The following is a 17,907-nucleotide window of genomic DNA, read 5'->3' as shown; positions in this document are numbered from 1 at the left end:
CTAGGACTCCTGCTTTAACTATTGGTGTGAGTGAGAGAGTGAGAGAGAGTGAGAGAGAGTGAGAGAGAGAGTGAGAGAGAGAGAGAGAGTGAGAGTGAGAGTGAGAGTGAGAGAGAGAGAGAGAGAGAGAGAGAGAGTGAGAGAGTGAGAGAGTGAGAGAGTGAGAGAGAGTGAGAGAGAGAGAGAGAGAGAGAGAGAGAGAGAGTGAGAGAGTGAGAGAGAGTGAGAGAGAGAGAGAGAGTGAGACAGAGTGAGAAACTGACCTTGGTATGCCTTCTCTCTCTTTTTCTTATCGGTCTCTAAGAAGTCCTCCGAGGCAGCTTTAATCTTCTGCACCCAGGCCGTCCTGCAGAACGAAAAGTACACACACACACACACACACACGACATGAGCAAGGGTAATGGAATGCGAGTGGAGTCCCTGCGCATTAGCGTGTGCGCGTGTGTACCTGCATTTGTGTTTGTGCCTGTGCGTACCTCTCGTTGATGTTCTCGGTTTTGAGGCTGTAGACTCGGTCGATGTGGGAGATGTGGAAGAAGGGCTCTTCGCTCGAGGGGTCAGGCAACTTCACGAGAACCTCGTTGAGGAACACCGGCTACAGGAGGAAACACAAGACACTTCATAAGGCTGTCATAACCGTGCCATAATACACGTCCTGACCATTGAGAAACTGGATACAGGGATGTTCTCAATTTGAACGGGCTCCGATGAGTGACGCTTTTCAAATAGGAAGTGCCCTTTTCTATACCGTGTCAAAATGAGCCTGAACAAATGCCTGCGTGTGCGAGCACGTCCGTGTCGTTTGTTTCTCACCGGTTTATACATCTTGAGCTGGGTGTTGTTCTTGGTGCTGAAGAGCTTGTCTGGTCCTGAGGAGCTGAACTGTTTGGCAGCGTGGGTGAGCAGCAGGAAGTCGTTAAAGAGGAAAGCCCACAGCTCCTTATTGCTCTTAATCTTATACACCTTCCCACTGTGGAGCAGCTTACGGGGCCCCAGGCAGTTAGTCAGAGAGTTAAACACCAAGTTCTGCACGGGAGAGAGATGGGAGGGTTACAGACGTGTGTGAGAGATACTGTGTATGTGTGTATACGGTGTGTATGTGTGTTTACGGTGTGTATGTGTGTATACGGTGTGTGCGCGTCTGTGTCTACCTCTGTGACTCCGTCACACTGTACGTGTGACTGTATCCACTCCAGCCTGTCGGAATTCTCCTTCTCCCTGACTCCCTCGTTGACCTGAGAACACAGCTCCTCAGCCCGCTCCAGAGCCTCTCTCAGAGGCCTGCGGTCTGCATGCTCCTCCTGGGTACTCTCCAGGATCTGAGACAACCAATAGACAGGGGTTAAATACACACACACACACACACATCTTTATACATCAGCAGTTGTCACGAAGTGCTTTCCAAAGAGCAAACAACGCAGATGGAAAATACACACTGGTTAAAAGTACACACACACACTCACATGACTTATACACACACAGGTACTATACCCGCAGCCAAACACGCATGCGCACACTTACATTTTTGATGTGTAGAGGGTAGCGCGTGATCCTCTGCATGGGCTTCAGCAGGAAGCTGGACAAGGGCATGCCTTTACAGCGGTAGTCTGTGGCGATTTTCTGATGGAGGATAACCAATATTTAATATGAACACACAACCTTCCATGTATAAAATCAGCTCTCTCCGGTTGGTATGCTTCAGAAATGTTCACGTTCTCCTCCCCCGCTCACCGCACGTTCTCCTGTTGTACTCTAACTCCCGCCCCGTCTTCTTCCAACTTAAACCTGTTGTCTTTTCATTCATTTCCTCTCTCTCTCTCTGTACTCGTGTCTTCCTTCACTCACTGCATGTTCTTTCATGCTCCCTTCCTCCCAGTCTCCCGCTCTTCTCACTAGCTCCCTCATCTCACCTTGAGGAAGTCTTTAAAGTCCTGTTGGTTGTCAGTCCTGCTCTGTAGCAGAGCCGCGCCGTTGAGTTGGCAGGAGCAGAACCGGATGTAAGGCTGGAGGTGAGCCAGCTCGGACGCCAAGATGTCCCCGATCACCTGGACAGGCATGTTGTCACCCCCCGTCTTCTTACGCACACGCAGAGCCCTACGAGCACACACACACACACACACACACACACACACACACACACACACACACCAGATGTTCTTACCATCTGGCCCGAGACACTCATACATATGATCACACACACCTAAACCCACTCCACGTCAATACCTACTTCAGCAGTTTGGTGTTGCAGGCGATGAGCTCCTTCCAGTTGACAAAGATCATGGCCATCTCTGCCTCTGTCAGACGGCCCGACTCGGACATGGGCTTATGGAACACCTGAACACACGGAGTACAGTACATAAGTGTGCTTGCTGTGTGTGTGTGTGCGCGCCGATTCTAGAGTCTGTGTTGGTGTGTTACCTCCATGACTATCTGTAGGTCCTCTACATATCTCTCCTCTGTCTGGAGGAGCTCGTGGATGTAGCCCTGTCTCTTCCTCTCCTGGGGACTCATAGAGTCTAGACTGTTCAGGTCAGCACACCCTGAGAGAGAGAGAGCAAGAGCAAGAGAGCGAGAGAGGAAGGGAGGAGAGAAAAGGAGAGCGCAAGTAAGAAGAGGGAATCATACAGATGCAGGATCTTAATTTTATCACTTTTTTTGTTGCTGAGAATTTTCCTGTAGCGGCAGGATTATTTTGCTGAGACAATACTGGTCAAATTAGGATCCTACGTCTGTATATACTCAGAACAGAAACGCACATTCACATTTGTATACACTCTGAAAACACACCCACACACACCCCCCTAAACCCATCAATCGATAGTCCGTCTCAGAACCAACCACACACATTCACCCAAAGCAAGGGCACTCTTACCTTGTGCAGAGTGCCCATTCTGACAGCCGTGGAGTCCCATACAGGTGGTCTCCTTCTCTTTCCCAGTATCCCTCCCCTCTTCCCTCTCTTCCGTCTTATCCCAGAGCCTTAGAAACTGCAGCTTGTCTTCACTGTGTAAACTCATGCTCTCTGCTGTCTCTCTCTACCCAGATAGACTACGACACACTCTCGCTTTAGCCAACCCTCTAACCGGTGTTCTCCTCTCACCCTCACCTTGTCCTCTCCTCTCTATCCCTCCTGCCCTCTCATCCACAGACACAAAGCCCATAGCAAGACAAGCTGCTAAATCTGTTTGTACCAAAATAGGAGAAGGACTGTGTGTATTTCCAGATGATCAAGATAACTTTCACCCTGCCTTAAGACACTGGGTAAATAAACAGTACCCAGAGATCAGAATATCGAGATACTGTGTTCCAATTCTGAAATTGTGGGTGTTTATTTCAGATAGCAATGGTGTTGCGTTGACTGTAAACACACACTGATCTCTTCCACAGACAAACGGTCATACCGTTAGTGCTGTCCTAACATTCACACCCAGGGATGACGACACACATTTCAAAAGTAGCCTTTAATTTCACCATGGACTCAGATTCGCCCAAACCGGGCGGCAGATGGCGCCCTTATTCCTTTGTCATCGGTGTCCAACTGGACTCTACGCAGCCGGCTACACACTACCGGTTGGGCAAGACTCAGATAGAAGCAAAGACAGAGGCACGTTCTCAAAAAACGTCTCACTGTGTTATGTGGAACACGCCCCTTAGAAGAAGAGAATAGGAGGATCTGTAGTAGGATGCAGAGAAAGAGCAATCCAACCCCTGGACAGTGCTTGGTTGTCCAACAACATCCATTAGTTTGCATAGATTAGTTTCCTTTTCAGTGTTACAGCAGCTAGCTACTTCCCTCTAGCTTGATCATGCACTAAAACGGAAATGGGCACAGCAGAGAAACATCATCAGTAATCATAATAATATAGTCAAGGCCAGAGAAATTAAGGTGCGATTGTAACTAATTGTCTGTTCCGCTCTCGAACACTGCAAAGCTCAAAAGAGTTGATTCAAAGAGCTATGAATCAACACAATCCAGGTACGGCTTCGAAACACGACCCAGTGGCCCGAGCAAATGAATTGTTAGAATTCAATCAATGATGAATCGTTCCAGTTGAATCAGAGAGGACTCCCTTTGATTGTCACGGATCCTCTAACAAATAGAGTGTGGCCAAAGCAAACGATTCATCATTATTGAATCAGTAAGGAAACAGAGCAAGATGGTGGGTTCTTTGCGAGCTGAACTTCCTTAAATGATAAATAAAATAAAATAAATGGGGCTCATAAAATGATCTGTTGCTCCTTCTAAGAGAAAATGGAAGGAAAGGAGGGGGCAGGTGAAGGGGGACAGCCACAGAGAGAGACCCACTAGATCAACATTAGTGTCATTGCACTTCAGGGTCACCTAACACCAAAACATTGTCCTGATATAGAAAACCGTTTAGGAGTGTGCATGTTTGTTTCAACTCGCATACGTTTCTCTTTAGATTCAGCCAGGGGTCCTACATCAGGCCAGAAAAGTCATTGGATGCATTAAGGACAGCAGGGATACAGACAGACGGGTCAAATCTCAGCTCTTGGTTCAGTCCCAGGTTAAAAAAAAGCCAGTTGGTGGGAGTTGACTTGAAAAAGCAGGAAGGAAAGGGACAGATGCTCCAGGTAGCTTCCCCGAACCACAGATCTAGGATCAGGTTACGTCACGTTAATGCTAACTCTGATCGTTAGGGCAGCGTTGCCCAAACTCAGTCCCGGGGACCCAGAGCAGTGGTCATTTGGGGGTTTTGCCCTAGCACTACAAAGCTGATTCAAATGATCATCTCATCATCAAACTTTCATTGTTTGAGTCGGCTGTGTAGTGCTAGGACAAAAACGTGCACCCATTGGGTCACCAGGACAGAGTTCGGGCAACGCTGCACTAAGGGATGACAACAGATGTTATTTCATTCCCCTCGTGGTTAAAGTGACAGAGCAAGATTATGGCAATTACAGCATTTTTTTACCCAAAGACAGATTAAGTCATGCACCTTCAAACTGCATGCAGACATAAAAATGGTATCCATGAGTTTATCTGACTCTGGGTAAGTAAAACAAACGGCGTAATTTCCAGTATTTTTCACTATCCCTTTAACAAGTTAGCATTATGGGTTGGCTAGCCTGACCCTAGATTTGTGTTTAAGGATAACATCTACCTACTCCAAACAGACACAGGCAAAAGGTCAGAGGTCAGAGAGGTGTGACCAGACAGGGGTCAGAGGTTAGTAAAGGGGCGGGGGCCTCCAACAGTCCAGCTCATGAGAGCGTGATAGTGGGTCTCAGACGGAGAGGAGGAGAAGGAGACACTACCACCCTACAGAGAGAAAGAGATGAAGAGGGGAGAGAAAAGAGGAAGGGAGGGAAAGAGGGAGAGAAGTGAAAGGAAAAACGTGAGTGAGAAGAATGGATGGATTGAGGAACAGGTGAAAATTAGAAGAAATGGTGGAAAGGAATCAACAGGGAAAGATTTCGCCCCAAGAGTATAAATAATACCGTTGCTAAACTCTTACCCAGGGTTTCCCAAAGTTGGTGCACGTTTTGGTTTTTGCCCTGGCACTACACAGCTGATTCAAATAACCAACTCATTATCAAGCTTTGATTATTTGAGTCAGCTGTGTAGATCTAGGGAAAAACCAAAACGTTGGGGGGGGGGGGGGACTTTAGACTAGTCTGACTCACCATGCTAACTGGCTCTACTAACATCTTACATATATATATATATATATACCTGTCATGTGTACTGGTAGGCATCTATCTGCCCACCCTGTCATTTGAACACTTAAATTGAGAAACTTTGGAAAAGCACATCAAAAAAGTGATGTACTCACATTGCTGGCTGGGGTCGGTGTCGGCAGTGGTCATCTTGACGTAATTGGTTGGGAACAGACCGGTGACCCCGTTGACCTCCCCTTTCCACCAATCGGGGTCGTTCTTGTCGAACACACTGATCAGTTGACCCTTGGAGAAGCTCATCTCGTCCTCGTTGGCTGCCTTATAGTCGTACATGGCAATGACCTGACACACTGGAGGAGAGGGAGAGGAGAGCAAGGTGTGAGAGGGCATAGAAGTTCCAAATAAAGGAAAGCCGGTCTTCATCACCCATTACCTACTAAAGACGTGTGTTTCCTGAGATAGGTGTGTGTTTTACCTGGTAGAGGTGCTGGCGTGGACTTTCCGCTGTTGGATCCCAGCATTTTGACGTGCGAGGCAGGAAACCAACCCTTCTGACGCTTCTTTCCCCGCGCCTTAGAGATCAACCAATCAACAAATTTCAGCAAATTGTATCGATCAAAATCATATTGCCTGATTTCAATTCTAGCCTAAAACAACCAGTCGGTCAGCCAACCTGCAGTTCTCCGAGCCACCAGCCGGTGGGGTTCTTGCTGAGGATGAGGATAAGCTGTCCTGGCGCCAGGCTGAGCTGCTCTGTCCCCGTGGCCGTGTATGTTGTGCTCACCTGGGCTATCTCTGCACACGCACAAGAAGGGAGTTCCATCAGGTTTAGAGGAACGTTGAGAGGAAAAAGGAGCAGCCGTGCTGTACTTTCCCAGCATGGGAATAATGTCGTGTGATGTCCTTACCTGGTTTCTTCCCAGGCTGACCTGACTTTCCAGAGTTGCTGGATGTCTGAAAGAACAAGTTACCGTACTTAGGTCTTAAGTGCAAGCCAGGTATAAGTTGCAGTACACTGTGCGTGTGTTTGCGTGTGTCTTACGTCTGTCTCTTTGGGTTTGACGTAGTTAGAAGGGAACACCCCGGTGCGGTCTCCGATGCCGCCGCTCCACCACTCTCCCTCTCTCTGGGTCACCAGGATGACATCCCCCTCCCTAAATGTCAGGTCGCCAGGCTCTGGGCTCTCATAGGTGTACAGCGCCACGTACTCTGATTGTACGACACAAAACATTACCTCAAGAGACATTCTGATTGGATGACACAAAACTTGAGCACTCAGAGACACAAACGTCAAACTACCTTCCTGTTGAGCAGCATCTGTGGCTTCAGAGCCATCAGGAGGGGAATTTATCGAGCTGGAACAAGACAAATATACATTATTAAAACGATTATAACATAAGTAAACACATGCACACATATCTTCAGGTACACATGACTGAATTCTACACAAAAACACGACTGAATTCCTTCACTGATTGCAAAAGGGCCTGTTTGCCAAAAATGTGTGTGTGAGAAAAGAAAAACTGTGTGTGGTGTGTATTTACTTGGTGGTGTCTTCATTGTCTCCCAGGAGTGTGACATATGTTTTGGGGAACCAGCCTTGCACCCCGTTGAGCTCCCCCAGCCACCAGCTGTCCTGCTGCTCCAGCACCCAGATCACATCATCCTTATTGAAGTTCAGATGGCTCTCTGTCTTAGCTGTCCACGAACACAGAGCCTGGGCCTGCAGGCTACCCGCCACCTAGAGAAGGAAAGAAGAAGGGATGGAGGGAGTTAAAGATAGCGAGTAAGAGGGTGACGGAGGGAGGGAGAGATTGAGGGGGAGACAGGGCCGAAGGACAGGGGTCAAAGTCAAATTGGGAGATTGTAGTTCAGGGCTCTCCAACCCTGTTCCTGGAGAGCTACCCTCCTACAGGTTTTCAATCCAACCCCAGTCGTAACTAACCCGATTCAGCTCATCAACCAGCTAATTATTAGAATCAGGTGCGCTAGATTAGGGTTTGAGCGAAAACCTACAGGACCCTAGCTCTCCTTTTTCACTCATCATGAATTTAAAAGTTCTAGACTGGTTCTAGACTGGTGTAAGCAGGCTGGAGGGAGTTTCTGTCATATACCTTACACCAGTCCCTTCCTTTTAACCAGTGAAACCGTTTTTTTTGCAGGGATATTGCCAGTGAGGGCTTCACCATTTTAAAGTAGTCAACTGGGTGGGGATTCCTATTGGTTGGGAGCGATCGGCCAATGATCAGAGCATTGTCTTCAAATTTGGTTGCCTTGCTTGTCTTTACGCTATATCCCTGCCCTTTAGTGGCCACAACAAATGAATGACACACAAGATACGGTTCAGGACCATTTCAAAACGGAGATGGCCTCAATGGCTCTGCCTGTGGGACAGATACAAAGATGAGTCCTCTAGCTAACTATGTAGCAACGTGATCTGTGTGGGGTGTTACGGTGTAAATATCACCCAACACTTCCTGCTCCTCCACTCCAGCGTCCTGGTTGTATTGTGTACAGGCGACGGTGAGGACGGCTATGGCAGCACAGTACTGTGGAATACCTGGTGCAATAACAACCCCTTGCCCCTATCCCTTCAGTGTTAAGAGATTTAAGACAGACCCTCTCTAGAGTCCAGACCAGGGTTACCCAACCCTTTCCTCGGGCCCCCCTCCCCCCAGACGTTTTACATTTTAGTTTTAACCTTAAGCTGGCACACCTCATTCAATTAGTCAACTAATCATAAAGCCTTTGACTAATATAAACAGGTGTGCCAGTGTGCCGTGCTCTAGAGAAGGTGGAGCCATCCATCACCAATCACGATATTGGCCACCAACTCATCCCTTGCTTCCAATTGGCTCGTTCCACCCCTCTCCTATACCTGTATCTGATCCAAGGGGGCGTGGTGAGGGGCGTGTGTAGGAGTGAAGGCGGAGTTCTGTCCCGTTGGCATGGTAGCGTCTCCCCCGGGTTTCCTAGAAGACATCAAGGGTCAAATGTCATGAGCTTTTCTGTCAGTAGTACAGTATTACATGAATGACCATATCAAATGTCTCATCAGGGTTGAGGAAAGGTAACACGGTCCTAGGCAAAGGACCTATGGGTAGCAATTGTGCGTGTGAGTGTGTGTGTGGTAGCCATCCTACCCTGTGTGTTTGGGGGTGGAGAGTTGTGGTCTGGGGGCCTGTTTAGCAACAGCAGCATAAACAGCAGTAGTAGCAACAGCAGTGGTAGTGGCAGCTGTAGTTGCATTAATAACAGCAGCAGCAGGTGTCTCTGGTTTGGCCTGTCTCTCCACGTAGCTCTCTGGGAACCAGCCCATCTTCCCCTGCCGACAGCCATACAGCCAACCCTGCTCCCGCTCCGTACTCTCATCCACCTAGACACACGTGAATGGGCACACAAAGGTCAAACAACAAAGAAGCACAAACCTGTACTCACAAATGATGTCAGAGTGTTGAATTGGTATGGTATAGTTCTAACCTCGATGAGCTCATCGGCCTCGAAGCTGAGTTCATCCTGGTTGCGAGCGGTGAAGGGGTAGAGCGCCCGGAAGGAAGTGAGCGCCGCAGATTTCCTATGCTCCATGGCCTGGGGCTGCAGACCACCTGGAACAGCCATTCACATAACAGCACCTCAGTTTACATTTGAAAATATATTAATCTTTCATTACACCTATATAGCGAGCTACTTTTGACCAGAGCAACCATGTGCCTTTTTGTTTTCGATATCATAATATAGGTTTAATAAAGGTAATGAATGAATGAAAAGAATGCAGGGGAATGAAACAGTTGAATGTCTAGTTGTTCCTCCTTACCTTTCCTCTCCTCTAGTCCTCTGAGAAGGGCTGACAGTTTGTCATGGATGTTTGTCTTCCCTGCACTCGGTTGCCGCAACGCCTCCTCCTGTCTTCTCCTCTTCTCCTCCTCCAGCTTCCTCTTCGCTTCTTCCTTCAGCTTCCTCTCCTCCTCCTCCTCCTCCTGCCGCCGCCGCCTCCTCTCTTCCTCCTTCCTCTCCTCCTCCACTTTCTTCCTGTCCTCCTCACGCCTCTTCCTGTCCACCTCTTCCTGCCTTCTCCTCTCCTCCTCCACTTTCTTCCTCTCCTCTGCATCTCGGATTGCTGCGTCCGCAGCCCGCTGCCGCCTCTTCTCCTCTTCCTCCTTCTCTCTCTCCATCTCCTCCTCTAACCTCTTCCTCTCTTCCTCTCTCCTGCGCCAATCCTCCTCTTCTTGCTTCCTCCTCTCCTCCTGCCGCCTCCTCTCTTCCTCTCTCCTCTCCTCATCCTTTCTCTTCCTCTCCTCCTCCTGTTTCCTTCTCTCCTCCTCCCTCATATTCCTCTCCTCTTCCTCCAGTCTTCTCCTCTCCTCCTGCATCCTCCTCTCCTGCTCTCTCCTCTCCTCCGCTCTGCGTTCTCGTTCTGCCTGTTCTTTAGCAGCTAAGAGGCGGGCCTGCACCTCTTTCTCCTCCTCCTCCCTCAGTTTGGCCTCCCTCTCTTCCTGCAACCTCATCTGTCTCTCCTCCTCCTCTCTCTGCAGCTTTTTCTGCCAGAGACGCTCCTTCTCCAGCTTAATGCACCTGGGGAGACAGGGAGAGAGAGAGTTCTACGTCAAAACAAATCATGCTTGAGCATGTATACAGTGCATTTGGAAAGACTTTTTCCACATTTTGTTAAATTTTTGAATAAGGCTGTAATGTATCAAATTGTTTTTTCCCCCTCATCGATCTACAAACAATACCCCATAATGACAAAGCAAAAACAGATTGCAAATGTATTTAAAATGAAATATCAAATTTTCATAAGTATTCAGACCCTTTAGTCAGTACAGCCTCGAGTCTTCTTGGGTATGACGCTACAAGCTTGGCACACCTGTATTTTCGGGAGTTTCTCCCATTCTTCCTGACAGAGCTTAAGAGGATCTGCAGAGTTGGATGGGGAGCATCACTGCACAGCTATTTTCAGGTCTCTCCAGAGATGTTCAAATTAAGTTCAAGGACATTCAGAGACTTGTCCCAAAGCCACTCGTGCATTGTCTTGGCTGTGTGCTTAGGGTCGTTGTCCTGTTGGAAGGTGAACCTTCGCCCCAGTCTGAGGTCCTGAGCGCTTTGGAGCAGGTTTACATCAAGGATCTCTGTACTTTGCTCCGTTCACCTGTCCCTCGATCCTGACTAGTCTCACAGTCCCAGGCGCTGAAAAACATCCCCAGTAGGGAGGGTGCCAGGTTTCCTCCAGACGTGACGCTTGGTATTCAGCCAAAGAGTTCAATCTTGGTTTCATCAGACCAGAGAATCTTGTTTCTCATGGTCTGAGAGTTTTTAGGTGCCTTTTGACAAACTCCAAGTGGGCTGTCATGTGCCTTTCACTGAAGAGTGGCTTCCGTCTGGCCACTCTACCATAAAGGCGAAAAAAGGTGGAGTGCTGCAGAGATGGGAAAAACTTCCAGAAGGTCAACCATTTCCACAGAGGAACTCTGGAGCTCTCTCAGAGTGACCATCGGGCCCTTGGTCACCTCCCAGACCAAGGCCCTTGGTCACCTCCCAGACCAAGGCCCTTCTCCCGCGATTGCTCAGTTTTGCCGGGCGTCCAGCACTAGGAAGAGTCTTGGTGGTTCCAAACTTCTTCCATTTAAGAACGATGTAGGCCACTGTTATTGGAGGCCTTCAATGCAGCAGACATTTTGTGGTACCCTTCCCCAGATCTGTGCCTCGACACAATTCTGTCTCTGAGCTCTACGGACAATCCCTTCAAACTCATGGCTTGGTTTTTGTTCTGACATGCACTGTCAACGGTGGGACGTTATATAGACAGGTGTGTGCCTTTCCAAATCATCAAGTTGTAGAAACATCTCAAGAATGATCAATGGAAACAGATTTTGTGTCTCATAGCAAAGGGTCTGAATACTTTTTAATCTGCAAAAGTGTCTAAAAACCTGTTTTCGCTTTGTCATTATGGGGTATTGTCTGTGGAATGATGAGGAAAATGTATTATTTAATACATTTTAGAATAAGTGTACAAAATGGTATAGTGTACAAAATGTGGAAAAAGTGAAGGGGTCTGAATACTTTCTGAATGCACTGTGTGTGTGTGTGTGTGTGTGTGTGTGTGTGTGTGTTCGTTCGTGTACACGTGTGCTAAGTAGAGGAGACCAGGTCACCTTTGGGCCTCCTCCTCCTCCCTCCTCTTCCTCTCCTCCTCCTGCGCCCTCTGTCTCTCCAGTTCTCTCCGTTTGTCCTCTTTGATGCTCCGTAGTTTGTCCAGAGCCGACTGCTGCTTCCGCTGGCTCTCTCTCAGATCCTGACATCACCATATGCGCAACATCAATTAGAGGGCACATTTCACATACTAACGAGGTGGGACATATTCAGAATAACAAAGGCACAACATGATCTTTGACCAACAATGACCTGTGACGAGGGAGCGGTAACGGCATAGGATTTGACACGAAGCACAAACCCACAAGGTGGCACAGCAAGCACAGGGGTGAGAGGGGTTGGAGAACTCAGGGAATAGTGGTTTAGAGTCTAGACACAAATACAGAGAGAGAGGGAGAAGAAAAGAAAGAGTGAGAGAGCACCTTTAGGAGGTAGAAGAGGTTACTAAGGCAGTTGACCAGAGAGAGGAGACCATGAAGCAGGCAGTCATCAGCATCCCCATACTGCAGCAAGACAGGCCAGGAGAGAGGGAGGAGAGAATATGTAGGTGGCAGAGAGAGAGTTGAGAGGGAGATAAAGGGAAGGGGGACAGGAAAGGATGGAGGGAAAGAGAGGAAGAAAAGGAGGAGAAAAAGGCCAGTGTTGTAGTGGTAGTTTAGACACAGAGAGAAGCAGCAGAGCAGACTGGTTATCAATCATATTAGCCACACAAATACTGAATCCTTCCAGCCCCGTCTCAAATCAAATCACGTTAATATCATATATCCACTTCAGGTCGAACGTTATACGTATAGTATATATTGTAATTACTTCGCCGCTATGGCCTATTTATTGCCTTACCTCTCTTATCCTACCTCATTTGCACATGCTGTTTATAGATTTTTCATACTGTATTATTGACCGGATGTTTGATTACTCCATCTGTAACTCTGTGTTGTTGTTTGTGTCAAACTGCTTTGCTTTATCTTGGCCAGGTCGCAGTTGCAAATGAGAACTTGTTCTCAACTAGCCTACCTGGTTAAATAAAAGGTGAAATAAATTAAATAAATACTTCAACATACTACCATAACAGTTGAGTGAGTGAGTAGAGGGAGTGTTAATATTCACTGAGACGTGGGTGTTAGACATCCAGCTGACCTAAAAATGTTAAAATGTCCGTACCTGTATGTCGTTCTGGTAGTGGTCCATGTCGGCCAGTTTAGCGGCCGTCTCGTTCTCCAGAGCATCCAGCTGCTGCTTCAGTTTGCGACACACTCCGTCCTTCTCACTGGCGCTGCGCTTCAGCGTGGACATGGTGGAGACTGGAGAAGAAGAGTTTACAACCCAGGGAATGACAGGAGGAAAATGTTCAGTACAATTCACTATGGTTTTCCAACATAGGTTCCTATTCAGTTATGTGAGATTGTTTGACTGAATGGGGAAAATTGTCTTGTCTAGCCATATAACCCAGTCCTACTGTATAAATAATCCATAAACACTAGTCTAGCACTCCACCCCAGCCTAAACGCCTAAATTAGCCCCAGTCTCAGCCTAACCTAATCCCAGCCTAGCCCCAGCCCATACCTGGCAGGTTGTTGAGGGCCATGTTCCTCAGTTTGTCACTGAGCCTCTGCTGTTCTGGAGTCAGCTGGGACAGCTTCCTCTGGTACTCCTTAAGCACAGCAACAAACGCATCATCAGGGGGGGAGACAACGACACACCAGAAACACGAAGGAAGGAATGAGGCAAACAGTAACTGAGAATAAAGTTAATACTGAGACAGACACCTCTAGTTGTCTCTGCAGGGAGTTGATGTCCAGTCTGCTTGTGTCTCGTCTCTGGTTGGTCCGCTCCAGCTCGCTCCGCTGCACCGTCCTCTTGCTCTGAGCATCATGCAGCCGCTCAGAGATCTGCCTGTGTTTGTTACCCTGGGAGAGAGATGTGGTCAGGTGCCGTTGGGCTTCTGGTGGATTAGGAACTATGACACCAATGGAGAAACAGAGTGATGGAGTATGCCAATAAAGCTCATTTGAATTTAAGTGAGTGAAAATGGAAGAGAGAGTGAAAGAGTTGTCCTTATGTTAGGCCCTGACCTGGCTATACCAAATGGGCTACAATAGTTCATTTAGCAGACAAGATAAGCTTAGTGGTATTATTTTATATTATTTCATAGTATGAAGAATACAATTGAACATAGCTGAATAAAATTGAAAGGATGGTTTCTCCAAATGATTTCTGAGGGAGTGCGCACATGCGGCTATTCTGTGTTGAGCGGTTAACAAAGAAACAGGTCCTCCTATATGCGTAATTAAGATTTATTTATGCAACTTTAGTTGTGATACAAAAGTTGGGCGATATGTTTCGATTTTTTATAAATTCTAAGGCTGCATGATGGGACTCTAATGATGATTTGAAAAAAGTTGCATGAAAAGCATGAGCTCTGCTTTGCTTCTTACACAAGCTTCATCAGTCTCTCATTCACAATTTGACAAGCACTTGATAATGCCTTGAATTTCCCGGCGGCATCCCCCTAGTATGGCCGTAATGCCTCTAAAAAAATCCACGCCTTTTGCGGCCAATGGTCGTTACCCCATTGGGCTGAATATAATAATGAAATTCTTCGGATCACAGGCTGCGTGTTCTGAAGCACCTCTCACTCACATGGCTCTCTCAGATATCTAAATACTTATTGGCAAATGCCGGTCACGTGATCAGGTTCTTCTCACAGGCATCTATCTCAGCTCCAAAGTAGGCTACAAGTGAAGACAGACACATCGGGGCCACAGTTGCGCACGTCCTTCTTATTGAATTCCGAGGTACATATGGAAGATGCTAGAACTGTCGACATTTACTTTTCATCAGCCAACAAGATGGGTAGGCCTAACGAACAGCAAAAGCACTAGCCTATGTCAATCTACTATCCCCCATAGTACAAAATACCTATTCTATTGATCAACTTGTCCTTCTGTGCGAGAAATAAATATTCCAAACATAGTCTGGGACAGTTGTGGGATGCGATAGATCCCAAATTAACACAACCACTCACCCCGAAAAAACCTTTCGAAAGCAATGAGACTGACGCAACAGATCAGCACGTTTAGCTTAAAATGTTACGAAACTATTAGGCTATTTGGTCACATTATAAGCGCAGCACACGGCAGTAGGCTATAAGCGCAAATGTTCCAAAACGCAATCAATTAGCGGGAAAACACCATTCTCAAAAGTGACCACAAATGCTTTATTATAAAGGTGCATTTTTATGGTGAAAGTGATCTTCCCTAAACATGAAACTCACGCGCCACCTATGTATGCCAGTTAGGCTTTATACCGGTTGTAAAGCAGATTAATCTGCTTCATTTTAAGAAGTTGTTTGGCCACTTTAGTTGTGATACAAACCTTATCGAAACATATAGGCCTACGGGCTAAGCTACATGAGGTGTGGGACTATGACTTGAAAAAGGCATGCGCTGTTTCTTGCATTACCGCAAGCTGGGCATCATTCACAAGTGATAGGCTAATATTGTCACCCATCAGACTATTCTTGATTAATCTTGTCCTCACATATTTTAAATAATATAAAAGTGTGAAATTAGTTTTGACTTACAATGGACCATTATCTATCTCGGAACAGGGGGGGAAAAATACATGTCATCTAAGCATTTAAATAGCGAATGGAGGAGGCTTTTCCTGTGGTTAATTTTCATGCCAGCCAGGTAGACTATACTCCTGTTGTAAGCGAAGCAATGTGCTTAATATTAGGAAAGTTGAGAAATAAATATAGTAGGCCTAACCTATAGAAAGCTGATGGGATCCTCCTCTTTTTAAGAGGCCATCAAAACTGTGTTCTCACGCAATAGCATAGCCTATAGAAATGTTGCGCAACATGAGATCATGGGCTCTCATGAAGTGTTTGATTGTATTTTCGATCACATTTGCATTGACGTCAGCGTTATTAGAGGGACAATAGAGTGCTGAGTACCAGGCAGGTAGCAAGTTTGATAAGTTACTAACGACCATCAGCAGCATCAGAGCTTGGAGAAGCCTAGTTACCGTGACTAAACAGTCACGTGGAACTTGACTGCGGTCATGACTCGTGACTGCCGGTGTGGCGGTAATACGGTCACCTTAACAGCCCTAGTGTAGCCTCACCACAGCCTCCAGCTCCATCTCCAGGTTCCTCTTCCTGGTTTTTAGTCTGCCGATGTCCTCCTGCTCCTGACTCTTCTGGCTCAGCAGCTCTCCTCTCCTCCTCCTCTCCCATTCCTCCTTCCTCTGGCGCTCCAACTCACGCTGCGCTGCCTGGGGACCCACAAGCGGTCAGACACGCACACGTGGACAGACACACACAGAGCCCTGGCCCATTATAGAACATGCCTCTTTACCTCTTTTCTCTCCATCTCCTTCAGCCTCTCCTCCTCTTTCTGTCTCTCCAGCTCCCTCTGCCGCTCCAGCCTCCTCTCCTCCTCCTTCCTCCTCCTCTCCTCCTGCTCTCTGGCCTCCCGCTCTCTCCTCTCTCGCTCCTCTCTCTCCTTCTGCTGGCGTCTCTCCTCCTCTCTCCTCTGTGCATCCTGCAGAGCCTGTCGTCTTTTCTCCAGCTCCGCGTTCCCTCGCTCCAGGTTGGCCTTGAATTTATCCTCAAACGATACTGAGGGAGGGAGGGATGGATGGTGAGAGAGAGGATGGGGAGACGAGAGTGTCATAAGTCAACAGTCATTAGATGTGCACAGATGCATTATGTATGTGTTGTAGTCATACAGGAGAAGAGTGAGTGGGCGCGCGTGTGTGTGTGTACATACAGTTGCTTTTGGTTTTCTGTGGTGGCTCAGCCTCCAGTTCTTCAGTGATGCCAGCATAGAGAGATAAACTGGTCCCATTCACAGCACCCCTACCCGAAAGAGAGAGGGGAAGGGTTAGGTAGGTAGGTGTAGGTGTGTGTGTCTATGTGTCTGTGTGTCTGTGCGTGTACCTCTGTGATGGTGGTATTAGTTCTATGGGTAGTGTGAGAGGTAAGGGTTGGGCGGTCTTGGCCATGTCCACTAGATGCATGGCCAGAATAAACTCCTCTCCTCTTAGCTTCCCATCCTTATCCACATCGGCCAGGGTCCTGACAGAGAGAGAGATACGAGTGATTAGCGCGCGCACACACACATTCTTCCTTTGTTCCTCCTTTGAAGCACGTTACTGCAAAGGTCAAACGTTCTTATACAGGTAAGTTTATGATGATAATGATGAAGGTGTACTCACCAGATGGTGGCCAGCTGCGTCTGAGTGAGCAGAGTGGTTGCCATGGCATTCCTCACCTGCTGACCTGAAATACACACACACACACAGAATAAAGCAATCTCAGTTGATTACGTCAAGTTTTGTTTAAGAACTTACACTTCCCTTGTAACCTTTGTGGAGAACCTCCAAATTATAAGAACGATTTAAAAGGATTCAGAAACAGTTGCCAAGTGATCCTACACTGGATTCCGACAGTGAGTCTTAAGATACCATGGCAGTTTCCCCAGAACAGGTCTGTCAAGAGGTAGCTGAGAGGAAAGGAGAAGGTGTAGAACAATCACACACACACACACACACACACACACACACACACACACACACACACACACACACACACACACACACACACACACACACACACACACACACACACACACACACACACACACACACACACACACACACAAACGGCCAGTAGAGCAGCAGTCTTCCACAACAGGGCTACAAGGGCATAAGTTATGAATGTTAAAGGCAAGGTCGTCAACCCAGTGGACACAAATGCCGACAACCACACCCCGCATTCCACAAATGCTTCGGTTCAGGTATGACACACACAGGTATGCCAGGCTTTCTACCCATCACGAGGTGCATCTTAAATCGACTCGTGTGTCTTCCCTTCCTAACTACTACATGGGCATTACCACCATCTCTCATATAGCTGCATTATCCACAGTTACCCACCTGCCTGTGCGGTTGATTGGTTTTAATACATATACACACAGTACATGCATTTTAAAAATCTGCCAGGGATAACACAGTAAAGTCAATTACTTAATTCCATTGTGGTTCCTTAGGTAAACTACGTCACCCATAGACACCCTCCTGTCGGACGGCTGCCCATCTGTTTGCCTATAT

At 47.4% G+C, this 17,907-nt stretch overlaps 1 protein-coding gene across 1 annotated transcript in view; it reads right to left on the bottom strand.

The window, feature by feature from the left end:
- Positions 1–17,907, bottom strand: part of LOC120060521 (intersectin-2-like) — a 37,775-nt gene that overhangs the window by 4,099 nt on the left and 15,769 nt on the right. The window contains exons 9-36 of the mRNA XM_039009902.1: positions 17,014–17,077; positions 16,736–16,873; positions 16,566–16,654; positions 16,152–16,414; positions 15,919–16,068; positions 13,557–13,697; positions 13,354–13,441; positions 12,952–13,091; positions 11,793–11,932; positions 9,458–10,215; positions 9,124–9,248; positions 8,787–9,019; positions 8,522–8,615; positions 7,188–7,384; positions 6,943–6,998; positions 6,686–6,852; positions 6,552–6,597; positions 6,317–6,438; positions 6,119–6,215; positions 5,799–5,993; positions 2,419–2,540; positions 2,228–2,334; positions 1,911–2,094; positions 1,522–1,620; positions 1,152–1,319; positions 814–1,026; positions 477–595; positions 264–346 (exon numbers count right to left, since the gene is read on the bottom strand). Of these exons, the coding sequence (XP_038865830.1) occupies positions 264–346; positions 477–595; positions 814–1,026; positions 1,152–1,319; positions 1,522–1,620; positions 1,911–2,094; positions 2,228–2,334; positions 2,419–2,540; positions 5,799–5,993; positions 6,119–6,215; positions 6,317–6,438; positions 6,552–6,597; positions 6,686–6,852; positions 6,943–6,998; positions 7,188–7,384; positions 8,522–8,615; positions 8,787–9,019; positions 9,124–9,248; positions 9,458–10,215; positions 11,793–11,932; positions 12,952–13,091; positions 13,354–13,441; positions 13,557–13,697; positions 15,919–16,068; positions 16,152–16,414; positions 16,566–16,654; positions 16,736–16,873; positions 17,014–17,077 (4,398 nt within the window). The remainder of the gene's footprint in view (positions 1–263; positions 347–476; positions 596–813; positions 1,027–1,151; positions 1,320–1,521; positions 1,621–1,910; positions 2,095–2,227; positions 2,335–2,418; positions 2,541–5,798; positions 5,994–6,118; positions 6,216–6,316; positions 6,439–6,551; positions 6,598–6,685; positions 6,853–6,942; positions 6,999–7,187; positions 7,385–8,521; positions 8,616–8,786; positions 9,020–9,123; positions 9,249–9,457; positions 10,216–11,792; positions 11,933–12,951; positions 13,092–13,353; positions 13,442–13,556; positions 13,698–15,918; positions 16,069–16,151; positions 16,415–16,565; positions 16,655–16,735; positions 16,874–17,013; positions 17,078–17,907) is intronic.

This window comes from Salvelinus namaycush, chromosome 15 (genome assembly GCF_016432855.1).
Source record: "Salvelinus namaycush isolate Seneca chromosome 15, SaNama_1.0, whole genome shotgun sequence".
In the NCBI taxonomy this organism is placed as follows: Eukaryota; Metazoa; Chordata; class Actinopteri; order Salmoniformes; family Salmonidae; genus Salvelinus; species Salvelinus namaycush.
Note: the sequence above shows the minus strand (reverse complement) of the source record. Positions and strands in the feature narration are given on the sequence as shown.